Source organism: Panthera uncia (assembly GCF_023721935.1).
Source record: "Panthera uncia isolate 11264 chromosome A1 unlocalized genomic scaffold, Puncia_PCG_1.0 HiC_scaffold_16, whole genome shotgun sequence".
NCBI classification, from domain to species: Eukaryota; Metazoa; Chordata; class Mammalia; order Carnivora; family Felidae; genus Panthera; species Panthera uncia.
The window spans coordinates 1,541,054-1,565,286 of NW_026057576.1; the positions used below are offsets into that span (position 1 = coordinate 1,541,054).

At 41.2% G+C, this 24,233-nt stretch overlaps 1 protein-coding gene across 2 annotated transcripts in view; it reads left to right on the plus strand.

The window, feature by feature from the left end:
- Positions 1 to 24,233, plus strand: part of IFT88 (intraflagellar transport 88) — a 130,683-nt gene that overhangs the window by 53,425 nt on the left and 53,025 nt on the right. For both annotated transcript variants that reach the window (XM_049647336.1, XM_049647337.1), the window contains 3 exons: positions 13,119 to 13,218; positions 17,587 to 17,673; positions 23,954 to 24,140. In XM_049647336.1, the coding sequence (XP_049503293.1) occupies positions 13,119 to 13,218; positions 17,587 to 17,673; positions 23,954 to 24,140 (374 nt within the window). The remainder of the gene's footprint in view (positions 1 to 13,118; positions 13,219 to 17,586; positions 17,674 to 23,953; positions 24,141 to 24,233) is intronic.

Consider the following 24,233-nt stretch of genomic DNA (forward strand, 5'->3'; position numbering starts at 1 on the left):
TGAGTATCTTTATGATCATTACTTTAAATTCTCTATCAGGCATATTATTTACCTCTGTTTCACTTAGGTCTCTTGCTGTGATATTCTCCTGTTCTTTTGTTTGGGACATACTCCTCTGTCTCCTCAGTTTGTCTCTCTGTGTCTGTTTCAGTGTGTGACAAAATTCAGGCTGTCCCCTGTTCTTTAGAGCATTGGCCTTATTTTTTTTATGTTTATTTATTTATTTTGAGAGAAAGAGAGAGAGCAGGGGAGAGGAAGAGAGAGCGAGGGAAAGAGAGAATCTCAAGCAGGCTCCGCGCTGTCGGCACAGAGCCTGATGCAGGGATCAGTCTCACAAACTGTGAGATCATGACCTAAGCCAGAATCAGGAGTCAGGTACTGAACCTATTGAGCCACCCAGGCACCCCTAGAGTACTGGTCTCGTAAAGAAGTGGTCTCGTAAGCCGTGCCATGCAGTGTTCCCTGTTTACGACACCCTGGTGCTTCAGAGAATGTCTCCTGTGTGTGATGCGTGTGCCCTGCTGTGTGGCTGAGCCACTTTCTCCTTCGCCAGTGGCTATCTTTGCCTTTGTGGTGTGGTGGGCCAGTCTGGAGAGGCCTTGGGCTCCAGTCGAGGCAGAACAAGCATTTGCCAGAGATGCAGTAGCACCAGACTGCAGGACGCTTTCCCTGTGTTGTCCCCTGAGAAGCTTTCACCGGTTCGCAGGGCCTGCAGTTGGACCAGTTGTCGGCCGCCAGCCCACGGCTGGGGCCTCCATCTGACTGGTGTGTGTGTGTGGTTATTTTTCCCAGTCTCCGGGGCGGAAGTCACCTTGGAGTGGTGCTGGCCACTGTAGGGGCTGCTTGCACACTACCAGGCCTGCGGCACCATCCTGTATGGGCTCTGGCCAAGAGTGTACTGGAGAGGGCAGATATGCTGAAGCACAGCGGAGGGCACAGGGGCTGGCATGAGGGCAAGCTTTGGGTGCCGTGGGTCGTCTGGGGGAGGGGCCCCGCAGCATCCAGACTAGGGCGGGCTGCCGAAAGGGGTACACTGGCAGAAGCGCAGTGTGCAGGGATAGAGGCAGCGGTGTGAGCAAGTCCCGTGGGTGGATGTGTGTTTATGTTGGGCCGGTGGAGGGAAACGGTGCTGCCAGTTGAGGGTTGACCTGGTGCTGGGATGGTCTGGAGGCTTGAGGCTAGTAGCTAGCCTGGTGCTGAGGTGGCTTGAAAGCTTGAGGACACAGTAGCCATCCTGTGCCTAGGCCTAGTCATACTATCTCTGGCTTTACAGGTGCTGATTGGAAGCATTGGGCCAAAGTTGCTGCCTGGGAGCTGGCGGATGCTGGGATGTGCCAGGAGCCTGGGTTCGTGGGAGCTGGCTGGGGAGCTGGCTGGGAACCTGGGGCCGTGGAGGTTGCCTGGAACCACCGGGGCCTACTGGTGCCCGTTGGGCCAGGGACTTAGGTTTGCAGGAGCCACTTGTAGCCACTAGAGCCGATAGGCACTGGGGCAAGCGGGCCACCTGGTTTCACAGGCACTACCAAGGAGCCACCCAACGATGTAGAATCCCACAGGCACCAGGGTGGGCAGCGGCCTGGATTCACAGGAGACTGCCAGAGCCATTAAGGGCAATGAGAGTCACTCTGGTGCTGGGGCAGGCTGGACTGGAGGCTGTGGTGAAGTCAGACACTTACTTTACTCAGCTTCTCTCACAGAAAGGCCCCTTTCTCCATGCTGAGCTGTCTGGGCTCAAAGGAGAGGCAAAGAGGGTGTGTGATTCTATCTATCCTATCTTTTCATATAGCTCACCTCCACCCAGGTGGCGTAATCCCTCACGTAGAATCCTTAGCTCTTGTGGAAGTATTTTCATGCATGGATAGATCTTAAAATTGATATTTCTGGGAGGATACAGGCACTAGAAATTCCTATACCACCATTTTGCTGACATTGATCCTCCAGTAGAAAACTAATAGAAGTGTTAGTTTTTGCCAACAAACATAGTGTTCATAATACACTTGTTATAACACATGGGTATTTTAAAGACTCCGTTTATAACCTAAAATGTATTAAGTCCTATTTCTTTATGTGTTAACTAGGTAGGCGTTCATTTCCCTACATAGAACTTGGCAGTTGAAAAAAAAAATTTACCAAAGCTCAGGTTACATGAAAGCCCATGTTTCTAGTAACTTTGAAGAAAGATGTAAAGCTTACATCATATTTTTCAGAAACTTTACTCTATATGTGTATGTGGACATGGGCGCATATAGTGTACATTTTATGTGGCTATACACATACGGAACCCATGTGCATATCTGTCTCTCCACCTATCTGCTTATCTGTCTATATTTTTAAATGCAGGGCTGTGCTGTTTACAGTCAACATCAGAGCCTTTGCCTGGGGTTACAAGATGTTTCATATGTAGGAAAACATTCCATAATGGTTCTTTGTGGGTGTCATACTTCCTCCGTGTCTGCTTTCCTCAAATGTCTTGTTCTTTGTAAAAAACTAAAGAAGAGGCTTTTTAAGATATAAATAACATCTGCTCAATGTCTGGATAATTTTTAGGACTTGAAATTAACATAAAGAAACATTTAAACTAAGCTATCGGATTTCTGTTCCATTTGAATAATATTTATATTATATCATCAAGACAGAACTCAGTATAGAGTCTTCTGTTTCACCTTAGACCTGGAGCCGTTAGACCAGTTCCTTGTATTTTATGTTAAATCATTCAGTAAAAGGGAACCAGTTTTGAAATTTAAAGACTATTATTTTTCTATTCATTCAGACCTAGCTTTTTGAGGCTGATTTACATTAAAGACTTTTTAAAATGATATTAATGTGGCTATTTAAAAAAAAGGCACCTGAGTGGCTCTTTCGGTTGAGCGTCTGACTCATGATTTCAGCTCAGGTCACTATCCCACGGTTGTGGGATTGAGCCCCGTGTCAGTCTCCAAACTGAGCATGGAATCTGCTTAGGACTCTCTCTCTCGATGAAGAGATTCCCAGACAAACAAAAATGAAAGGAGTGTGTGATCACTAAACCAGCCCTTCAAGAAATTTTAAGGGGGACTATTTGAGTGGAGAAAAAACAAAATGAAACAAAAAAGGACAAAAGCAACAAAGACTAGAAAGGATCGGAGAACATCACCAGAAACTCCAACTCTATAGGCAACACTATGGCACTAAATTCATATTTTTCAGTAATCACCCTAAATGTAAATGGACTAAATGCTCCAATCAAAAGACATAGGGTATCAGAATGGATTAAAAAAAAAAAAGGGCCATCTATATGCTGCCTACAAGAGACTCATTTTAGACACCTGGAAGATTGAAAGTAAGGGGATGGAGAACCATTTATCATGTTAATGGACATCAAAAGAAAGTTGGAGTAGCCATACTTCTATCAGACAAACTAGATTTTAATGTTTATTTATTTACGAGAGAGACAGAGAGCAAGCGGGGAAGGTCAGAGAGAGGGGGGGACAGAGGATCCAAAGTGGGCTCTGCACTGACAGCAGCGAGCCCGATGCAGGGCTCGAACTCAGAAACTGAGATCATGACCTGAGCCGAAGTTGGATGCTCAAATAACCGAGCCACCTCAGCGCCCCCAGACAAACTGGATTTTAAAACAAAGACTGTAACAAGAGGTGAAGAAGGGCATTATATCATATAACTAAGGGGTCTATCCACCAGTAAGATCTAACAGTTGTAAATATTTATGCCCCCAACAAAGAAACACCCAAACATATAAGTCCATTAATCACAAACGTAAACTCATTGATAATAATACCATAATAGTAGGGGACTTTAACACTCCACTTATAGCAATGGACAGATCACCTAAGCAGAAAACCAACAAGGAAACACTGGCTTTGAATGGCACACTGGACCAGATGGACTTAACAGTTTACATTCAGAATATTTCATCCCAAAGCATCAGAATACACATTCTTTTCAAGTGTACATGGAACATTCTCCAGAATAGATCACATGCTGTGGCACAAATCAGCCCTCAGCAAGTACAAAAAGATTGAGATCATCCCTTGCATATTTTCAGACTATAACACTATGAAACTTCTATAGAAATCAATCACAAGAAAAAAATTGGAAAGACCACGAATACTTTGAGATTAAAGAACATTTTACTAAAGAAAGAATGGGTTAACCAAGAAATTAAGGAGGAAATGAAAAAGTACATAGAAGCCAGTGAAAATGAAAACATGACAGCCCAAAACCTCTGGGATGTAGCAAAGGCAGTCATAAGAGGGAAGTATATAGCAATCCAGGCCTTCCTAAAGAAGGAAGAAATGTCTCAAATACACAACCTAATCTTAACACCCAAAGGAGCTGGAAAATGGAAAAATAACAGCAAATAAAGCCCCAAAACAGCAGTAGAAGGGAAATAATAAAGATTAGAGCAGAAACCAATGATATTAAAAAAACAAAACAAAACAGCAGAACAGATCAACGAAAACAGGATCTGGATCTTTGAAAGAATTAACAAAATTGATAAACCCCTAGCCAGATTTATTAAAAAGAAAAAGGAAAGGACCAAAATAAATAAAATCATGAATGAAAGCAGAGACATCACAACCAACACTGTAGAAATACAAACAATAATAAGAGAATATTATGAACAATTATATACCAACAAATTGAGCAATCTGGAAGAAATGGAAAAATTCCTAGAAACATAAACTACCAAAACTGAATCAGGAAGAAATAGAAAATTTGAACAGAGCTATAACCAGTGAAGAAATTGAATTAGTAATCAAAAATCTCCTAACAAACAGGAGTCCAGGGCCAGATGGCTTTCCAGGGAATTCTACCAAACATTTAAAGAAGACTTAACACCTATTCTTTTGAAGCTGTTCCAAAAAATAGAAATGGAAGGAAAACATCCAAACTCATTCAAGGCCAGCATTACCTTGATTCCAAAACCAAAGTCCCCACTAAAGAGGAAAACCACAGACCAATCTCCGTGATGAACATGGATGCAAAAATTCTCAACAAGATACTAGCAGACCGAATCCAACAATACATTTAAAGAATTATTCATCATGATCAAGTGGGATTTATTCCTGGGCTGCAGGGCTTGTTCAATATCCACAAATCAATGTGATATATCACATTAATAAAAGAAAGGGTAAGAATCATATGATCCTCTTGATAGATGCAGAAAAAGCATTTAACAAAATACAGCATCTTTTCTTGATAGAAACCCTCAAGAAAGTAGGCATAGAAAGAACATACCTCAACATCCTAAAGGCCGTGTACAGAAGACCAACAGCTAATATCATCCTCAAGGGGAAAACTGAGAGCTTTCCCCCTAACATCAGGAACACAACAGGGATGTCCACTCTCACCACTGTTCAACACAGTGTTGGCAGTCCTAGCCTCAGCAATCAGACAAAAAAGAAAGAAAAAGCATACAGATTAGCAAGGAAAAAGTCAAACTTTCACTCTTCACAGAGTGAAAACCCTGTTTTCCTTTTGGAAAACCCAAAAGACTCCACCTAAAAACTTCTAGAACTGATACATGAATCCAGCAAAGTCGCAGGATATAAAATCTATGTACAGATATCAGTTGCATTTCTATACACCAATAATGAAGCAGCAGAAAGAGAAATCAAGGAATCGATCTCATTTACAATTGTACCAAAACCCATAAAATACCTAGGAATAAGCATAACCAAAGAGGTAAAAGATCTGTATGCTGAAAACTATAGAAAGCTTATAGAAGAAATTAAAGAAGACATAAAGAAATGGAAAGGCATTCCATGCTCATGGATTAGAACAAATACTGTTAAAATGTTGATGCTACCCAAAGCAATCTACATATTCAATGCAATCCCTATCAAAATAATACCAGCATTCCTCAAGAGCTAGAACAAACCATCATAAAATTTGTATGGAACCAGAAAAGACCCTGAATAGCCAAAGTAATGATGAAAAAGAAAACCAAAGCTGGAGGCATCACAATTTTGGACTTCAAGTTGTGTTACAAACCTGTAATCATCAAGAAAGTATGGTACTGGCACAAAAACAGATGCAGAGATCAATGGAACAGAATAGAGAACCCAGAAATGGACCCACACATCTATAGCCAACTAATCTTTGACAAGCAGGGAAGACTATCCAATGGAAGAAACAGTCTCTTCAGCAAATGGTGTTGGGAAAACTGGACAGAGACCTGCAGAAGAATGAATCTGGACCACTTTCTTACACCATACACAAAAATAAACTCAAAATCGATAAAAGACAAATGTGAGACAGGAAACCATCATCCTACAGGAGAAAACAGGCAACAACCTCTTTGACCTTGGCTGCAGCAATTTCTAATTAGACATATCTCTGAAGTCAAGGGAAACAAAAACAAAAATGAACTACTGGGACCTCATCAAGATAAAAAGCTTCTGCATGGTGAAGGAAACCATCAACAAAACTAAAAGGCAACCAATGGAATGGGAGAAGATATTTGCAAATGATGTATCAGATAAAGGGTTAGTATCCAAAATCTATAAAGAATTTATCAAACTCAAAACCCAAAAAACAAATAATCCAGTGAAAAATGGACCAAAGACATGAATGAACACTTTTCCAAAGAACACATCCAGATGGCTAACAGGTACATGAAAAGATGCTCAACATCATTCATCATCAGGTAAATACAAATTAAAAAAAAAAACTGCAATGAGATACCACCTCACACCTGTCACAATGGCTAAAATTAACAACTCGGGAAACAACAGATGTTAGCGAGGATGCGGAGAAAGGGGAACACTTTTGCACAGCTGGTGGGAATGCAAACTGGTGCAGCCATTCTGGAAAACAATATGAAGGTTCCTCAAAACAGTTAAAAATAGAGCTAGCTTATGACCCAGCAATTGCACATTGTAGTGTTTATCTAAAGGATACAAAAATGCTGATTGGAAGGGGCATATGGACCCCAATGTTTATGGCAGTACTATCAATAATAGCCAACCTGTGGAGAGCCCAAATGTCCATCGACTGATGAATGGATACAGAAGTGATACACACACACACACACACACACCACCCCCCACCCCCACAATGGAATATTACTCAGCAATCGAAAAGAATGAAATCTTATTATTTGCAACAACATGGTTGGAAGTAGAGTGTATTATGCTAAGTTGAATAAGTTAGAGAAAGATAATATATGATTTCACTCATGTGGAATTTAAGAAACAAAACAGATGAACTAGGGGTAGGGAAGGAAAAAATAAGTTAAAAACAGGCAAACCATAGGAGAGTCTTAAATTCAGAGAACAAACTGAGGGTTGCTGGAGGGGTGTTTGGTGGGCAGATGGGCTAAATGAGTGATGGGCACTAAGAAGGGCACTTGTGGTGAGCAGTGGGTGTTCTATGTAAGTGATGAATCACTAAATTCTACTCCTGAAACCATTATTACACTATATGTTAACTAACTTGGATTTAAATAAAATTTTAAAAATTCTTTCTCCCTCTGTCCCTCTCCCACTTGAGGAATCTATATATATATAATTTTTTTTAATTTTTAAAAATTTAAATAAAAAAAAAAGGAAAATTCAGTCTTGACATTATTTGGATTTTTCAATTATATATCATTCTGTCATTCTTACTATATTTTGTTAATTCATTTAATATAGGGTTAAAATTATTTTTAACCTTGTGGTGTAATGTAAAGCACATAAAAATTGTACAAAATAATAACATCAGCTCAGTGATTTATCACACAGCAAACACCTATGTCATTACATAGCTTAGATAAATAACATTTAAAGAAGAGAACACCCAGGGGCGCCTGGGTGGCTCAGTCGGTTAAGCGGCCGACTTCAGCTCAGGTCACGATCTCGCGGTCCGTGAGTTCGAGCCCCGCGTCGGGCTCTGGGCTGATGGCTCAGAGCCTGGAGCCTGCTTCCAATTCTGTGTCTCCCTCTCTCTCTGCCCCTCCCCCGTTCATGCTCTGTCTCTCTCTGTCTCAAAAATAAATAATAAAAAAAAAACGTTAAAAAAAAATTTAAAGAAGAGAACATAGCACCTTAGAAGCTCTGCTGAGCCTATCCCAGACCCTGCCCCTCCCACTCTGAAGGGTGACAGGTGTCTCCAGAGAAATGGTAAATCACTTCCTAGCGTTTCTACATACTTTAACCACACAACCAGGCATTCCTAAACACTATAATTTAGTTTTGCATTCTTTTAAACATTATATAGGTGGACTCGTACCATGCCTGTTGTTTTGTGTCTGGTGTCTTTTACTCTATAGCAGTTGGCAATGTTGTTGCATGTAGCTCTGGTTTGTTCATTTTCATTGCTGTGTACTGGTATAACCATACAATGGAATATTATTCTCGGCCATGAGAAACTGAGGTAAGTTTGTTATAGACCCTAGAGGAAGTACACAGCATACCTGGCAGTGCCACCCAGGGAAGTCAAGGCAGATACAGGCAGAGAGAGGCAGGACCTGGGGCACATGCCTTACTAGCATCTGTGGGTGGAGTGTTCTGGGGCTCATGGCATAAGGCCAGATGGGTCCATTCAAACCAAAGAGTAGGGGCGTCAGGAAGCTCCATGAGGGTCTGTGTAGGGGGTGCATAAGGGGAAGGCCTTGGGAGGTGGGGGAGACTGTTTATCACAAGGACTTTTGGGGAAGTCCTATCAGGAACTTAGATTTGCTTGGTGCTCTACAGATTGCTGCCTGGGACACGTACTTGTGTTAGAGGCTAGTGTTAGTTTTTGGTCCCAACAGGCCACGTGGCCAAACAAGATGGACGCCAAGGTAGCAGTAGGCACAGTAGCTTAGCGAAGGTCTGGACAGTGTTTTTCAAATGATTTCTTTTAGTCTGCAGCTTGTCTGTCACTTCTCTTGACCTACTGGGGAAATAATTGGGATTTTATTGAAATCCAATGATCAGGCTGGAGAGAACTGACATCTTTAAGATGTTTACTTTTCAAATCCGTAAGTACAATACATTCCTCCATTTAGGTCTTTGTAATTTCTTTGAAATACTTTTTAGTTTTAAGTCTAGAGATCTGCATGTCTTTTGTTACATTTATTCCTACACGTTTGATGTTTCTGATGGCATACAGCATAGTTTTAAAATTTTGTTTTCTACTTGTGCATTTCTTGTATGTAGATATACAGTTGAATTTTAGTGATATTTATCCACTGACCTTATTAATAAATTTACTTTTTCAGATAGTCATCTCTAGATTCTTTTGGGTTATCTAAATACACATTTATTCTATCTGCAGATAATGACACTTTTCTTTCTTTCTAGTCAATCTTTATGCTTCTTTCTGTTTGTTTTCTTGCTTCATTACACTGGCTGTGATGTCCAGTTCAGTGCTGAATAGAAGTGGTGATATAGTAGGCATTTTTGTTTTTTCCTGAATTCACAGGGTTAAAACTTTTCACAACCTGCCATTATGTATGATGTTTGCTATTGGATTCTTGTAAATACTCTATCAAATTAAGGAATTTTTACTTTTGTTTCTGGTCAGGCTAAGAATTTTTATCAATTCTTATCAATTTAACTCCACTTGATTGTGATGTATTATCCTTTTAAAATATCACTGGATTTGATTTGCTAATCAGTACCTAAGCATTTTCCCATCCATATTAATGAGAAGGATGAGGTTTGTATTTTTAAAAATAATGTCTCTGGGGGTACCTGGGTGGCTCAGTCAGTTACGCGTCCGACTTCAGCTCAGGTCATGATCTGTCTCACAACTCATAAGTTTGAGCCCTGCATCGGGCTCTGTGCTGATAGCATGGAGGCTGCTTCAGATTCTCTGTCTTGCTCTCTTTCTCTCTGCCTCTCCCCCGCTCACTCTCTTTCTCAAAAATAAATAAAACATTTTAAAAAATAATGATTTTGACTTTGTTAACAAGGGTAAGATGACTTTATATCACAAGTTTGGATGTGGTTTCCCCCCCCCCCGGAACAGTTTATGAGATTGGTATTATTTCTTTATTAAAAAAATAGAGGAATTTACTAGCAAAGCTGTCTGCATTCAAAGTTGTCTTTATAGGGAGGGTTTTATTAAACAGATTCTACTTTTTTAATAATTATAAGATTATTTTGACTTTCTTGTGTCACTTTGGATCAGGTGCATTTTTAAGGAATTTGTCATTTTATTCTTATTGATTTTTGTTTGGTTATTCTTTTAGCTATTGAGAGGGGTCTGTTAAAAGTTTTTTACTGCAGTTGTAGATTTCTACATTTCTTCTTTTAGATTATTAACTTTGCTTTATATTATTTTGAAATTATGTTATTGGTTGCATGAAGATTTAGAGGCATATTCCTGGTAGATTGATCAGTGCTGTTTTTTTTTTGTTTTGTTTTGTTTTCAGAGTCATTCATAACTTTATTATCAGAACTTCATTTTTTTTTGAGAGTTTTCCTAACGTGTTGAGCTTTGTGTCTTTTAAGTCCAAAGAGTTGTTTTGTTTTGTCTTTACTTCTCTTGAATCTTGAAGATCTTGAATTGACTTTACATGATGAATACAGCTATTTGGGGCTCTGATGAGTTAGCCATACTCTTTTAGCTTTAGAAACTTCTCTACAGGACATTTAGAACAAGTTCTCAAGAGCTGCCCTGGAGGGCATTCAGAAACCTCCCCCCTCCCAGAGTTTATTCTCAAAAAAGCTCTTTTTCTATCCAAGCTGAAATCCCAAGGTCAAACTCATCTTCCATGACATAATTCTCTCCTATCTCTGGAAGGAATTTCTGTCTCTCTAGGCATCTGCTAGTATCCTGAAATCCCCTCCACCAGCATTCCCAAGGGTCTCAACAAAGGTATCTTCATTGTTTCTCCTAGGAAGCCGCAAAGAGGATTTCTTTTTCTGTTTTTTTAAATTTTTTAAAATTTACATCCAAATTAGTTAGCATATAGTGCAACAATGATTTCAGGAGTAGATTCCTTAGTGCCCCTTACCCATTTAGCCCATCCCCCTCCTACAACCCCTCCAGTAACCCTCAGTTTGTTCTCCATATTTATGAGTCTCTTCTGTTTTGTCCCCCTCCTTGTTTTTATATTACTTTTGTTTCCCTTCCCTTATGTTCATCTGTTTTGTCTCTTAAAGTCCTCATATGAGTGAAGTCCTATGATTTTTGTCTTTCTCTGACTAATTTCACTTAGCATAATACCCTCCAGTTCCATCCATGTAGTTGCAAATGGCAAGATTTCATTCTTTTTGATTGCCGAGTAATACTCCATTGTATATAGATACCACATCTCCTTTATCGATTCATCTCTTGATGGACATTTGGGCTCTTTCCACACTTTGGCTATTGTTGATAGTGCTGCTATAAACATGGGGTGCATGTGTCCCTTCGAAAGAGCACACCTGTATCCCTTGGATAAATGCCTAGTAGTGCAGTTGCTGGGTCGTAGGGTAACTCCATTTTTAGTTTTTTGAGGAACCTCCATCCTGTTTTCCAGAGTGGCTGCACCAGCTTGCATTCCCAAGTGGTATTTTTATTTTCACTTTACTTTTGATGATTCTGTGTTCTTAATTTAAGGTGTGTCTCTTGTAAGCAATACAAAGTTGAGTTTCAAACTGAGTATAGATATCTCTAGAATGCCTTTCCCCAGTCTGGTTTAGATTCTCTGCCACTGCATTCTTGTGTTCCTTTGTAATAGTTCTTACACGAACTTAATTTACTGGTCTGCATCCCCTGTAAGGGCATGAACCATATTTTGTTTATCCTTTTTTAGCCCCTGTATATTTGGTATATAATGTCTGACATCTAGTAGACATTCAACAAGTGTCAGTGGTTTCCAGATTATTAGCTTGGAGCCCTCACACCCTCATTAGCCATGTCTCCAGGCTCCTTTGTTGGGGGTGGGGCTGGGGACAGAGGGCCATTCAAAGGGGGGCCGGGCAGGCAGGGCTTCAAGTCCTCTCTCTCCACTGCAAGCAGAAGTGCTCTTTTATAAGTCAAAGATAAAATGAAAGATTCTACCTGAAGAAAGAGATCTTTTGCTTTAATGTTTTCAAATTATTTGTCCAGGCCAGTGGCTTTGAAACATTTTTGAACCAGAACCTCAGACATTTATTTTACATAGTTTACAGAAACATGTTGCATGAAACAATCGTTGCCCTTATTATGTGTATTGCCCTTTAGTATTTTCTTCTTCTCTTTTTTTAAATAAACGTCATGATCCACTAAACTGATTTCAGTTGACCTCAATTTGAAAGAAAGTCTTGGTGAAGTGGGTTTTGCTGTCAATAAAAATTGGGTTTCAAATTTTCACTTGACAGTTTGCTAGCTGTGTGATCTCAGATCTTCCGTTTTCCTCTCTGTAAAACAGAGAGCATGCCTGTCTTTCAGAGTTGTTGTGGGGATTAAATGTGATAATGCTGGAGCGCCTGGGTGGCTCAGTTGGTTAAGCATCTGGCTCTTGATTTCGGCTCAGGTCATGATCTCGAGGTTCATGGGGTCGAGCCCTGCGTCAGGCTCTACGCTGACAGCGCAGAGCCTGCTTGGGACTCTCTCTCCCTCTCTCTCTGCCCCTCCCCTGCTCACGTGCATGTGTGCGCTCTCTCTCTCTCTCTCTCTCTCGCTCTCTCTAGAAAACTAAGCATTAAAAAAAAACTATTAAGTGTGATAATGCTTATGAAGGAATTAATGCAGTGCCTGGTATATAGTTAAAAACAAGCGTTCTGTGTCCTTTGGGGAACAGATCTATAATCGTCAAGTTTGGACACAAAACTTAAACATACTCTACAAATTCTATAGAATTTTTCTCACCATTGGAGCATTTAAGATGAAAAAATACATAGAAATACTTTTACCTGTTACAAATTAAAATTGTTTTAGTAGTTAAGTTAAAAATGAGACTATGGATATAAATCATTTAAAATACCATAAATAATTAGAAGTGACAACAAGCTAATGAAAAGTTGGGTAAAAAAATCAGTAGTTGAGTAAAAAAAAAAAATCAGTTTAGAACTGAAGAATTTAGTAACTTACTGCCTGCATCGGAAGAAATCAAGTGCTTAGCCTTAGATAGTGCTAGGGACACTTTAAAATTTTTTTGAAAAGTCAGTTTTAAGGAAGCTGCCAGCAACATAAAAATGCCAAAACAAAGTAACTTTTTTTTATGCTTTACATCATAGGTGTGTTGAAGTTGTGAAAGCCTCTCAGTATGTAGAGCTAGCAAATGATCTGGAAATAAACAAAGCAATTACGTACTTGAGACAAAAGGACTTTAACCAAGTAAGTTTTTTAAAGTTTTAGACGTTTTATATGTTAATTGGTCAAAGCAATAATATTGGGAAACTGCTTCTAGAATATTGTCATCTGTGATTATTCTGAAGTTGAGTAATATTTTTATTTGTGTTAACATAATTTCTATTAATATAGTATTACTTTAATTTTGACCTGTTTGTCCTCTTCGTCCCAGCGTAAATACTTTTCATGTAACGCATGGTTCCTAAATTACTAAACCATGTTCTAGTCCAGGGAACAACTTTTCCCCTAGAGGTTTTCAAACTGTTCTCTAAACCTGTAAGGTTTTTTAGAGGCAGGGAAGGCCAAGAGCCCAACTAGCAGCATGGTGCTTCCATCGTCCTGTCTTCACCAGAGAGCTTTCCCGTGACCTGTTTTGTGTATTTGGTTTACTCTGGAACATTGCTTTGGGCATAAAAGGGTCCCATTGCTAAGCACAATTTCACAGTCCTCCAGGACATCTTGCTGGTATCACTGCTACCTTGCTGCCTTGGGTCAAGATGGAATGGGTGCTCCCCCCTCCGTAGGCTTTAAAATATTTTGTGTTCCATTTGCATTTTCAAGATTTTAATTAGTTTACTTATGTTTTAAAAATGTAATTTCTGCTTTCTTTTCAACATTGCTGCTTTGACTTTGTGTTTCTTTTGTTTGTATATTGTAAGTATGATGAGGTGGGTATAATAAACCTTAGTTGAAAGGAACACTGTTAGGTTAAAAGGGATTGGGTTGACATAACTCATAATGACCATTTGACGAGGACTACTTTATTTACGATTCAAGTAAAAGAGAAAAATATATACCTTCTAATATGAGGTTATACTTCTGTAGCTAAGTAAAGATGCTGAAATCTCAGAGTGTGGTTCTTTGTGATGGTAGTTCTGCTTTGTAGTCACCTTTGTAATAGAGAAAAAATCCATAAAAAGCCAAAGGTAGATGAAATGAAGTAGTTTGGGCTGAAGGCCCATGATCATGTGTGGACAGATGCAGTGGAATGCAGAAACCAGTAGCTTAGATGGCATCAGTCGGGAAAGAAAGCCAAAATGAAAATATATCTATTTTCCTAATTGTTTGTGGGGGGGAGAAAAGAAAACACAACCCAAATTAACAATTTGTTTTGCTGTTTATAGCTAAATTTAATTTTATTGGTACACTTTTATCAGTTTCACTGGTAAAGGAATCGATGTTATTTTATTTTAATTAATTGAATTTTTAAAGATTTTTATTTTTATGTAATTTCCACACCCAACATGAGACTCGAACTCACAACCCTGAGATCAAGAGTCACACGCTCCACTGATTGAGCCACCCAGGCATCCCTATAATATATTTTATTTTTAAAAACAGTAATATTGGGGGTTGCCTAGCTGGCTCAGTTGGTAGAGCATGTGGCTTTTGATCTCAGGGTCATGAGTTTAAGCCCCACATTGGTCGTGGAGCCTATTTAAAAAAAAATTTAAAAACAAATATTGGCTATGCATTCATTGAACGTGTAAAAGAACGGTTTTGAAAACCACTCATTTCAAAGCAAAAAATCTTGAAAATATTCCTTTTATTAGAATAGTTACATAGCATTTTTAGAATAGTTTAGAAATTTTAAATATGAAATGTTTTTATTCTCTCAGATGTTTTTAAATGAATGTTTTAAAGTTCAAAATATTTCTGTTATTTTAAATAGTAGCACTGCATCATTTTTTACATATTATTTGAATTCATAGTAACCTTTTTGTGGGGAGAATAACTTGGTGTTATATGTAGTCTTAAAGTCTTGTTAACAGCCGCAAATTAATAAAGATGAAAATTTTAAAATCTAAGACACTTAAAAAACGTTTTTTTAAGTTTCTTTATTTTAAGAGAGAAAGAGGTAGTGTGAGTGGGCGAGGGAGAGAAAAGGGAGAGAGAAAAGGGAGAGATAAAGAGATAGTGTGAGTGGGGGAGGGAGAGAGGGGGAGAGAGAAAACGAGAGAAAGAATCCCAAGCAGGCTATGCGCTGCGAGTGCAGAGCCCAGTGCAGGGCTTGAACTCACAAAACCACAAGATCATGACCAGAGCCAAAACCAAGAGCTGGATGCTTAACCAACTGAGCCACCCAGACGCCACATCTAAGGCACTTTATTAATAGCTTTATTAATAGTATGAATAGCTGTTTCTAAAAGGAATGATGTAAGCTAAACTACTATATGGCATTCCATTTTTTTTTTAATTTTTTTAACGTTTATTTATTTTTGAGACAGGGAGAGACAGCATGAACGGGGGAGGGTCAGAGAGAGAGGGAGACAGAATCTGAAACAGGCTCCGGGCTCTGAGCTGTCAGCACGGAGCGTGACGCGAGGCTCGAACTCACGGACCGCGAGATCATGACCTGAGCCGAAGTCGGATGCCCAACCGACTGAGCCACCCAGGCGCCCCATTCCATTTTTTTTAATTGTTGTTGTTAGCTTGCTTTTGATAATCTACTTACAGATTTCATAAATATCAGAAAACTGATTATTTTCTCTCTACACTTTACTTTTGAGAATTTAATGGATACATGAGTTACACCTACTCATGTGCCTTATATTTTAAATTAACACATACATTTATTTTGACACAATCTAAAACTAAAGTTTAAAACCTCAGAATTCTTACTCAAAGTGAAATGTATCTTATAAAACTTAGAGATTCAAAACAGCAGTGACTTTTAAATTAATAGCCATGGACGTTGTATAAAGAGTCAATGAGATAACTCCTATAGGATGAACAACATAAGTAGCAATAATTTCTGAAGTGCGTTTTAGGAACTTCTTGGCAGTTCTGCAGAAGATCCTTCCAAGAAAGTAAGTGAGAAAGAGAATCTCAAAAGTGAGCATATGATGTTGGGGTCTTTTTTCTTCTTTGTGGAATTATGAACTACTAGCCTAGAAACTTCAGTGATTTTCTTTAATCAAAAACCTTTGAAAAGAGGGGCACCTGGGTGACTCAGTCGGTTGAGCATGTGATTCTTGATTTTGGCTCAGATCATGATATCATGGTCATGGGGTTGAGCCCTGCATTGGGCTCTGCTCTGGGCATGGAGCCTGCTTGCGATTCTCGCTCTCCCTCTCCCTTTTCGTCTGCCCCTCCCCTGCGCGTGCACTCTCTCTCTCAGAAAACAAACAAACAAAAAAACTTGAAAAGAATAATTACTTCTATTGGAACCTACATATGTAGAATGTATCCTTAAAAAAATTGAGTCAGCACACTAAATAGTGCTATACTCGAGACTTCGTTTGGGGTCAGACACTTTCACAGCACACAGATTTGTCAAGATATTTTCACCAGCAGCAGCTTGTGAGCATCGTAAAAACTAAAGCAGCGTTTTTGGTTGGACTCCACTCTCTCCAAGAGCAGAAAGTGCCCAAAGCCATGCATTTTCTGTTCAGTATATGTATCTTGAAGGAAGGAAGGAAAACCCATTGCCTTTACCTGCTTTTTTTCCTGTTATTTCTCAGGCATTTCTAGATTGAGTACTCACTTCTCATGTAAGGTGTCTGACCATTCCAAATATCCTGTTTGGTTAGGATGGTCTCAGACCTGTCAAGTGGTTAAAAATGTACTTTCATTTCTCATGGCTTGAAAGTATAATTATATTTGGAACTACTTGAGATAATTTTTTGTCGTAGTCCCAGAATTAGTTTCTGTCATCAGTTTTGGAAAAATTCTCGACCATTAGTCTTTCTTTCCTTTCTGGAGTTCCAGTTATGTTTGTCTTAGACCTTTTTGCTATGTTCCCATATGTCTCTTTTTTTCATCTGAGACCTTTTTTCATCTCTTCTTTTCCTTTGCTTATTTAGTCTGAACATTTTCTGGGATCTTGACCTTCAGATCCTGGTTGTCTCAGTAGTGCCGTAGTGCCTTCCAAAGATATTTTTAGTATTTTAATATAAATTTTCTAATTGTTCTCTGTAGAATGGTCTTCTGTAGGCTGATCTCTGATAGCCAAAAGCAGAAATTCTGATTTGCAAAGAGTAAATTTGATTGTGTCCTTTAGGTAAAAACCTCACTTACACCCCATTATGCAGGATAGACACTAAACCGTGTCATAAGACTCACAAGGCGCAATATTTACTACTCTCTGGCTGTACCTACCCTACTGTGAAACCTCTCAGTTAAGTTCTTCATTTCAGTTATTGCACTTTTAGTTTTGCTGTGTCCTTTTTTATAAATGCCGATTCTCAGATGAAATTCTCATTCTGTCGTCTGTTTTCTTGACCATATCAGTCCCTTCCCTTTGTGTCCTCCCCTGGTGTGACACTCAAGACACAATGGTCTTTACAGCAGCCTTAAGCCCGGATACCGTCCTATTACAATGATCGTAACGTCCAGATATTTCATTTCTAGGCTGTGGAGACCTTAAAAATGTTTGAAAAAAAGGACAGTAGAGTGAAAAGTGCAGCTGCAACCAACCTCTCATTTCTGTATTATTTGGTAAGTTCCAGTGCTTTTACAACTAAGAGTGGATGATGTGGTGTTTTTATGTTGCTAAATTTCTCCCCGAAGAGCACGGCTAGAGAGAAGCTCCAAAGAAGACTGGTAGAGAATGTTAGTAGAATGGGGTGCCTAGAGGTCTGATCACGACAAGTTCTGGGCCAGGGGTTGAGTTTATGGATATGAGTGAGAGGACCATCTCAGAAGAAGAAGGGAAGGGGAAAAATTATGGTGGGTAAACATCACTCAGAAAATTACACAGTGCGGATCTGCGAGGTGGGCTAGAGATCGGTTTCAGCACCATGTAAAGAAAGTGATGGCTCAGGTTACATGATTTACGTAAGGTACGGTGTCATCTATAAGAAGCCTACTTTGAGCATCGGCCGGATCCCAATCGTGGGGAATACCAAAAGTCTAAAAGCTCACTAAAAGGGAGCTTCTTAATTTGGAACAAAGGAGGCATGCGGGTGGACTCAGACGGAAGAAAGGAAGGTTGGTTGAAAGTAGAGATAATAAGTGTTTCAGAAATTCAGAGAAGGCACAAAACATTTTAATTTTGGGGAGACTAAAGGGATGAACAAAAGCACAGAGACAGGAAAGGTGGGAGAGGATGTGAACATAAGGATCACTATATTTAGTTAAACCACGTTCTCAGTTCCTCTTGGAACTTCTGGTCGGTGCGCCACTGAGAATCACTGCCGTGCTGAACTACTGTTAATGGTGGAAATTTTACCCCTACTCTGTTGTGATGGAAAAGAGATCAAGACCACTGGTGAGGAATGACAGCAGTATTTTAAGCCTACTGGCAAGAGAGTGGTGCCAGGTGCAGGTTGGGAGGAGGCTGCAGATTAGGGAGAAAGATGCTGAGTTTTTTTCTAATATGTTTTTAAGATTTTTTTGTAGCAGTGGTGATATATGTATATATATATTTATTTAAAAAATTTTTATGTTTATTCTTGAGAGAGAGAGAGAGAGAGAGAGAGATGGAGTGTGAGTGGGGGAGGGAGACACAGAATCCGAAGCAGGCTCCAGGCTCCGAGCTGTCAGCACAGAGCCCGACGCGGGGCTTGAACTCATGAACCATGAGATCATGACTTGAGCCGAAGTTGGAGGCTCAACCGACTGAACCACCCAGGAGCCCCTACAGTGGTGATATATTTAAATAGTAATGGCCAACAAGCATGTGGAACTGATCTCAGATGGGAAATCAGGGATAGAGATGATTTGATGATTGTCTGCGTAGAGGTCAGAGCTTTGATAATAGATGCTATGGGCTGATCGTGTGTGTCCTCCTCCCCCAACCAAATTTATATGTTGAAGCCCAAATGTGACTGTATTTGGAGGGACTTGGAGAGATACTTAGGGTTAGATGAAGTCATGAGAGCAGGTCCCCTGATGGGATTAGCGCCCTTATTAGAAGAGAAGGAACCAGAGCCCTCTCCCCCTGAGGACACAGCAAGGTGTCCTCCTGCAAACCAAGAAGTGGCTCTCAGCAGACACCACATTGGCCAGCATCTTGATCTGGGATCTCCCAGCCTCCAGAACTATGAGAAATAAACGCTTGCTGTTTAAGCCAGTCTGTGGTATTTGCTATAGCAGCCTGAACTAAGATGATGGAGGGTATCTCCAGGGGCGAGAGTGTAGCACAGAACTGAGAACTGACTTTGGGATTCACGTACATTAAAGAGGCAAAAATAAGAATCAGATCAAGAAGATGGGAAAGGTATGATGCCTTTGAAGTAAAGGAAAAAAGGAAGGCACAAAGAGGAAGTATATGACATTGAAATCAGAGAGGTAGTCCATGAGAACGAAGGCTAGGAGAGGCACTTTTGCTGGTGAGACAGCAAACTCCGAGCTGGACATTAGCCAGGATGCAGTTTCCGGGGCAGATCTCTTTGGATCAGTACGTCAGTGAGAAGGGTTGGAAGCGTCACAGAGTGGAGGAGGGGGAGATTGGGCTGTGATGCAGTCAGCACAGTCCTTAGCCAACTCTGCGGGACCCCCTGACTTGGGATGGCTGTGCAGCCCTGTCCCCCACTGCGGTGAGGGGGCCGGGGCCTTTGTGCCTCCGCATCACCCAGTCACTGGAGTCAGCCTGCTCACCAGGAAGGGGGTGCAGCTTTGGGCAAGGCACCTCTTTCTCATGGGGCTGGAGTAATTCACAGAGTGGGCTGACAGCTGAGGCCGTGGCCAGCAGCATTCCCAGCACTTCTGAAGGACAGGTCTGGGGGCTGAAGCATGGTCTCCATTACAGTCATTACATTGGAATTTAGAAGATCACTTGTAAATTTCGTGCAAATGGTTTAATTAGCGACCAGATCTTGACCAAGTTTGATGAATGTGTGGGAGGAGACCAAGAAGATTTTTTAAAAAGAAAGAAAAATAGCTAGATTTAGGCGACTGAGCAGAGCTATCAGAGTATCTGATCAATAGTTTGTTGCACGTAGTTCTTGGGAAAATGGTTATTTTGAGGCAACGTAATGGGCCTGGTATATGATATATATTGAACATATATTATTGGTACCTAGTATGTGGTTGTATCAGTTTCTGTTGCTCTGGAATAAGCTGCCCCAAAATGTAGTGGCTAAAATAACTGTGTATTTCCTCACATTCTACCTGAACAGGCTGGGCTCACTTGGGTGGTCCTTCTGCTGATCTGGCCCGGGGTCACACATCCTGCTGCCATCATCTGAAGTTTGACTGAGGCAGCATGGTCCAAATGCTTCCCTCACATGTGAGACTTAGCTGAGCCGTTGACCAGCATCTCGTTCCTCCACCTCCTCCTCCAGCAGGGGAGAGCCCAGCCTTCTTACGTGGGGCAGGGTCCACGAGAGGAGACCCCAGTGCACTCAGGTGGTTACCAGGCTCCTGTGTGCGTTGAATTTGTTGTTATCTTACTGGGCAAAACCAACACGGGAGAGAACCATTCAAGGGCCTGAATACTGGGAGGTGTGATCCTTTGGGGCCACTATTTTAATGATCTGTCACTGCCTGCATTCAGGGTATCCTTTCCATATGCAAAATGTACTCAGCCCTCCAGGGACTCTCATAGTCTCACCTGTCACAGCATCAGGCCCAAGAGCCATCGTCTGCTTGGGGTCTAGATAGAGGTGGGCTTTCTCAGGTGCAGGTCCTCTTGACCCAAAGGTCTGCGAACAGGAAAACACACCGTGTCTCCCATACACTTCACATCCTCCGATGAGATAAGAGTAGGGTCACTGTAATAGATACTCTTGTTCCAAAGGGGTGAGTTGGAGGCACCTCACACCCATTAGTCCTTAGTGGGTCAGACATCTAGCTAAGCACATGTGGTCCACACCCCCGAAAGTGAGGAAGGGGACGTTCCTTAGGTAGGGCTCAGCTCTGATCCCTGGGAGTGGTGCCCTAATCCTTTGGTCTCTTGTGGCTTTTGGCTCTGCATTCTGGGAACACTTCCTTTTACAGAAAAAATAACCTGTATTTGCAGCTGATTAACTTTCTTAGCCTGCTTTCTGCCCAGAAAAATTGGGGACCCGGAGGCTGTCTTTCATTTTGGACGGTCTGTCCCTTTAATCCAAGCTGGCAATGCTTAAACTGGTACAACTCCCTTAAAGACTTGGCAGGTTTCCTATAAATCTCATTTGGGGTGCCCACATGCCCCAAGAGCTACATCCACAGTGGTTTTCAAGGCAGACAGACCCCTTTCCACTTAGGTGCATGAGGCTGCTGTGGCACAGAGCCCCAAAGATATTTGGAAGCTTTTTTCTACCTTAAAGAGGAGTGCCTCCTTTGCCAGGCACTACCTTAAATCTTCCTGAGATGTTTCCAAAGGGCATTACAGCCACACCCTTGATCTGATCTCTGCCCTGCAACCAGTTCTTACTCTGAGACTTGTTGCCCAGAGAAACTAGAGACATGAAATAATTTTATTTTCTGGCCCAACACGTCCTTGTTTTTCTATATTTCTGCCAAACTCTAGTTGGAAAATCTGAAGTTTTCTCTTAAGCTCCTCTCTCACTGTACCTTATCGGACCCAATTAAAGTAAATTAATTGGCACTTTTAACCTCCTGCTCAGAAATCTCCTTGGCCGCACGCACATATTTACTAAGTACACGTTCTGTCTTCCAAGTCAGTGTAGATGGCAGTTTTCCCAGTTTTATGACTGCAAAACATGACTTGCCCTTTATCTAGCCTCTGATAACAATTCCTTACTCCTTCTCCATCCTCCACTACTATGGCTCTAGTGCTTTCCAGATTTTGCCTGCTGCCTAGTCCAAAAGACAAGGTTTTTTATGTTTTGAGTTTTTTATGACAGTAGCACCCCACTTTTAAGTATCAATTTTTTTTTTTTAACATTTATTTATTTTTGAGACAGAGAGAGACAGAGCATGAACGGGGGAGGGTCAGAGAGAGAGGGAGACACAGAATCTGAAACGGGCTCCAGGCTCTGAACAGTCAGCACAGAGCCCGACGCGGGGCTCACACTCACATACCGCGAGATCGTGACCTGAGCCGAAGTCGGACGCTTAACTGACTGAGCCACCCAGGCGCCCCTAAGTATCAATTTTTATATCAAAGTTCAGAGTCCACACAAATACATGAATATTCATAACAGCATTATTCATAATAAACGAAAGTGGGAGGGCACAATCCAGGTGTCCATCAACAGTGAATGGATAAACAAAATGTGGCCTATCCATACAATGGGATATTATTCAGCGATGAACAGGAATGAAATACCGATGCATAGTACAACATGGATGAACCTTGAAAACATTCTGCTAAGCAAAGAAGCCAAACAAAAAAGCCGCATGTTATATGGTTGTGTTTATTATGAAATGTCCAGAATAAACAAATCCATGGAGGTGGAAACCAGATTTGTGGCTGTCAGGGGCCAGAGCAGGTGGGAGAATGGGGAGTGACTGCTAATGGGTACAGGATATTTTGGGGGGGGGGTGATAAAAATGTTGTAGAAATGGATGTTGGTGATGGTGGTACAATTTTTTGAATGTGTAAATGCCTCAAAAATGTACATTTATCTGACCTGTGAATTGTATCTCAGTGTTTTGAAAGTTCATTCGGGGAAGCAGTCACTGTGAGTATCATGGGAGAAGGGATGTGGGAGCTAGAATTTACCCAGTGGTGGGGGAGCTGTGGGTGAAGGTGCAGAAGGGGGGTCAGGGGCCTGAGAAGGGATCAGCAGTCAGTGTGTGAGTGGCCCAGCGTGTCCAGCAGCCACATGAAGGGGGAGTTCTTGGAGAGACCTTTGGGAAGCAGTTGCTTCTGCACAACTGCCTCCTCCGTGGGTCCGGAGCCAAGCCCCAGCGGGCATCGGGGTCACTGTGCTCAGCAGGGACAGCACGGTTGGGAGGCAGAAGCGGATGTGGAGTCAAAATGAGTGAGGACAGGCTGGAACCCACAGGCGTTTCTGCATCAGTCCTGCAACTGATGACCAGAAAAAGACCTTCAGAGAGCAAAAGCTGCTGCTTCGTGTCTGCGTCCCGCATGTGCTACAAGTTCCTTTCAGCCGACTGTGGACAAGAACCATGCAGGGAAGGGGATTCTGGGAAATCTGGTTCCTGGCTTAAGCAAGCCGGCACAGATGCTTCACTGTTTAAGGGTTGAGAGGTCTATGTCGCTTAAGTGAGTGATGTTAAGGTCCTTTGGCGGAAGAGACAGAACCAGAGACTTGCTAGAAACGCCAGACCTAGTAGGTGACGCGACCAATTGGGTGGAAGGACGGGAAAGCTAGTGGTGCCTTTGTAGCCAGCTCAGGGCTTCAGGTGTACTGCAGCTGTGACGTGAAATCCGGGTGTTCAGAATGGAGCCACTTAGGGGCGGCTGGGTGGCCCAGTCTGTTGACCGCCTGACTCTTGATTTTGATTCAGGTCATGATCCCGGAGTGGTGGAATCGAGCCCCGCATTGGGCTCTGCCCTGAGGGTGGAGCCTGCTTAAGATGCTCTGCCTCCTGCCCGCTCCTCATCCTGTACTCACTCTCTCTCTAAAGCTAAAAACAAATAGACAGAAAAACCATTAATAAAATGGAGCCACTTACATGTAGTGTTGTTATTCAAACCACGAGACTGTGGAGTCGGTCATTAGAAACTTGGGTAGTTGAAAGAACACGATGATTAAAAATCTTGTAGAATAAGTCTATCAAGATCAAGATATATAAAATATTTCTGTTTATCATATTTGTAATCTCAGAAAATCTGTTTATCATGTCTGTAGCCCAGAACAGTCCGTAGAGATATTTGACGAACCCCGAATAATTTGTGTGTGTTTTGTACTTTGTTTAGGAAAATGAATTTGCACAAGCCAGTAGCTATGCAGATTTAGCTGTGAACTCTGACAGATATAATCCCTCAGCTCTGACTAACAAAGGGAATACAGTTTTTGCAAACGGTGATTACGAGAAGGCAGCTGAATTCTATAAAGAGGCTCTAAGAAATGATTCTTCTTGTACTGAAGCACTTTATAATATTGGTAAGTAAAATAGGCAGAATTGCTTTGTTTTTCTCCTTTACAATTTTTTCGTTCTTTTCTTATTTTAAATTGACTTACAGAGCTCCAGTTCAT